This window comes from Coloeus monedula (genome assembly GCF_965178545.1).
Source record: "Coloeus monedula genome assembly, chromosome: 7".
Classification (NCBI taxonomy): Eukaryota; Metazoa; Chordata; class Aves; order Passeriformes; family Corvidae; genus Coloeus; species Coloeus monedula.
Genome location: NC_138787.1, coordinates 8536837 through 8539230, shown reverse-complemented (window position 1 = coordinate 8539230; position 2394 = coordinate 8536837). Strand labels below are relative to the sequence as shown.

General features: G+C 45.2%; 1 protein-coding gene across 1 annotated transcript; it reads right to left on the bottom strand.

Annotated features, from left to right (window-relative positions):
* Positions 1–1275: 1275 nt before the first annotated feature.
* LOC309574954 (small membrane A-kinase anchor protein) lies at positions 1276–2111 on the bottom strand. Its single transcript, XM_082284977.1, has one exon. It carries the CDS (start codon positions 2067–2069, stop codon positions 1806–1808), a length of 264 nt encoding a protein of 87 aa, XP_082141103.1. The 5' UTR covers positions 2070–2111; the 3' UTR covers positions 1276–1805.
* Positions 2112–2394: the final 283 nt, after the last annotated feature.

Sequence of the window (2394 nt, the reverse complement as noted above, 5' to 3'; positions counted from 1 at the left end):
GGCTTTGAAGATGACTATGTAACTTCAAAGAGGACGACATTACAGCATAAGCTGATTGTGTTCCCTATTCCAGCAAAAGCCTGAGAACAGCCTTAATAGCAGGTCACTGGGAATCCAGTCTGCTCACTGGGATTTAATGGCAGCCTTGTGCTGTGTCACAGAGAAGCATTTTTCACCCTTTATTCCTGATAAACCCACTTCCCCATATAGGTGAATTTCAAATACCGAGGTTTGTGTCACAACATTTGCAAAACAGCTCAATTCATAGACTGTCTTATGTCAGGGAATAAGCTAAAACCAGCAATTGACATGGTCCTCTTTCTGCTTGGTTCCCATTGCTTGAAAAATCATGCTTTGTATCATTTACTAGAACTACATGTACCTTTTAAAAATAGTAACAGCTTCGAGCCAGTATGGAAAGCATTTCTCTGTAAAATGAAAGCAAAATGGAAAGCACTTTGATCTCAAAAAAGGAACTATGTCTTTTAAACTGGGTATCACAGAAAAATGAACAAACAGGTGGTAAAAGCCAGGCTGTTAGAAGGCCTTCACTTTGTATAAAACGTCAGCAACATTGTACCTTTAGGATGAATAGGAGAAATTCATCCGAGTCCTGATCTGTCAAACGCCACCTCTGAGTGCAGTGGGTCAGGCTGCGAGTCCTGGGCAAGCATGGAGCAGTGTGTGGATGCAATGGGGGAGGAATGCAGCCCTTGAGCTTTGGGCCTAAGGCTTAGTTCCTAACTCTGCCTTCAGAGCACTGCTCAGGGCTGGGGCTCCCGTAGCTCCTACTAGCATTGCCACAAACAGGTTTTCCAACTGGGAAGCAGCAGCCTACAGAAGCTGAAGGAAGATGCCCCAAGGGTGGTACTTCAGAGAGGAATTTCAGTGTAATGCAGCCACAGTTCCCATGAAACAAATTGTCCTAAAGCACTGCCACACCTTTGAAGGTTCATTTCACCAGTTACCCATTTGCACATCTCTCTGGGTTACAGTAAAACAACAAAACCAAATCCTCCCAAACCAGCACCCTAACACAAAAAAAAACCCCAAACAAAACCAAAAAACCCAAGCAGCTTTGGTCTGAACACAGCGACCAGATGTCATTAACGTATCTTACTGCAGGATTTTAGAGACAAGCTTTCATGCATTTACAGAAGCATCTGTTAATGATAACGCACTGCTTATCAACACTGGCATGTTTCTCTCTGGTTCACTTCAATGGAAGGTGAATAGCATCATCATCCATATGGTTCCCTGAATACCACTTGGGTTTACAAAGCACTTCTCATCACCTTCGTTATTTTGTGGTATTACAGATTTAGTTAGGTCACAGAATCCAAAGTAAAATTTATCATAGCAGTAACCTTTGCTACATGCAGACCTTGTTTTCACTTCAGCAAAACGCAGACAAATTCACCAAGCACAGAGAGTTCATCTCACCTACAGACAAACCACTGATCTTTTGTGCAGAACATAGAAATAATCCACGTTTTGTCCACTGTAGCAGTGCTTGTAGAGGTGCAGGGCAGCCACAGTCTTCCTATCCTCTTTTTAACACTAATTTCTGGTCACATCCAACACATACAAAGACAGAGTATACTCAACATATGGCTGACAACAAATGACACTTGATGAAATAGGTTCTACTGCGATCCAATTAGTTTGTTAGCAATCTGCGTTAAAAGGCAAATTTTCTCCCTGCAAACACCTCCCCACAGTGATGCTCAGAGGACAGCTTGGGGTGCTTTGTCTGCACTGGTGCCACGCAGAGCACTCGCAGGCGGGCCAGGCTGCGGGAGGGCTCAGGGCACGTCGCTCTCGATGAAGGGGATGTCGCTGTACTTGCTCTCGGTCACTGCCCACTGCTTGACCGCCTGCTCCAGGATCTCGCGCGACAGCCGCTGCGCGTAGTCCAGCACGACGGCGCTCGAGGGGCCCTTCTCCTCCGCCTTCACCGCCAGCAGCGACGACTTCTCCCCAGTGCACCCTTCGCTGCCTCCCCCAATCCTTTCATCCTGGACGGCATTGGACCCTTGGAAGGCAGCCTTGGATTTGATGCATCCCATGGTACATTGGAAAATGCAGCTGCAAAATTCAGTTCAACAGCATGTTTTGATAACCTGGAAGCAGTTCCCTCGTTCGATGCAGGGTTGCTGCTTCTTGCCAGTGGCTCCAGTTATTTTCAAAGTACAGAACATCTCCTTTTGTGCTTCTTCTGAAGAAATCTGTCAAAATAGTGTTTCATATAAAGGCAATAAATAGTTTACCATTTTCAGTGAGCTCAAAGGAAACCTAAATTCACTACAGGCGCTTGTAGAAGCAGCTTAAATAAATCTCTGCCCAGTGTGCGTAAAATGTTTTTATCGGTAACATCCATCTACTACAAGTAGG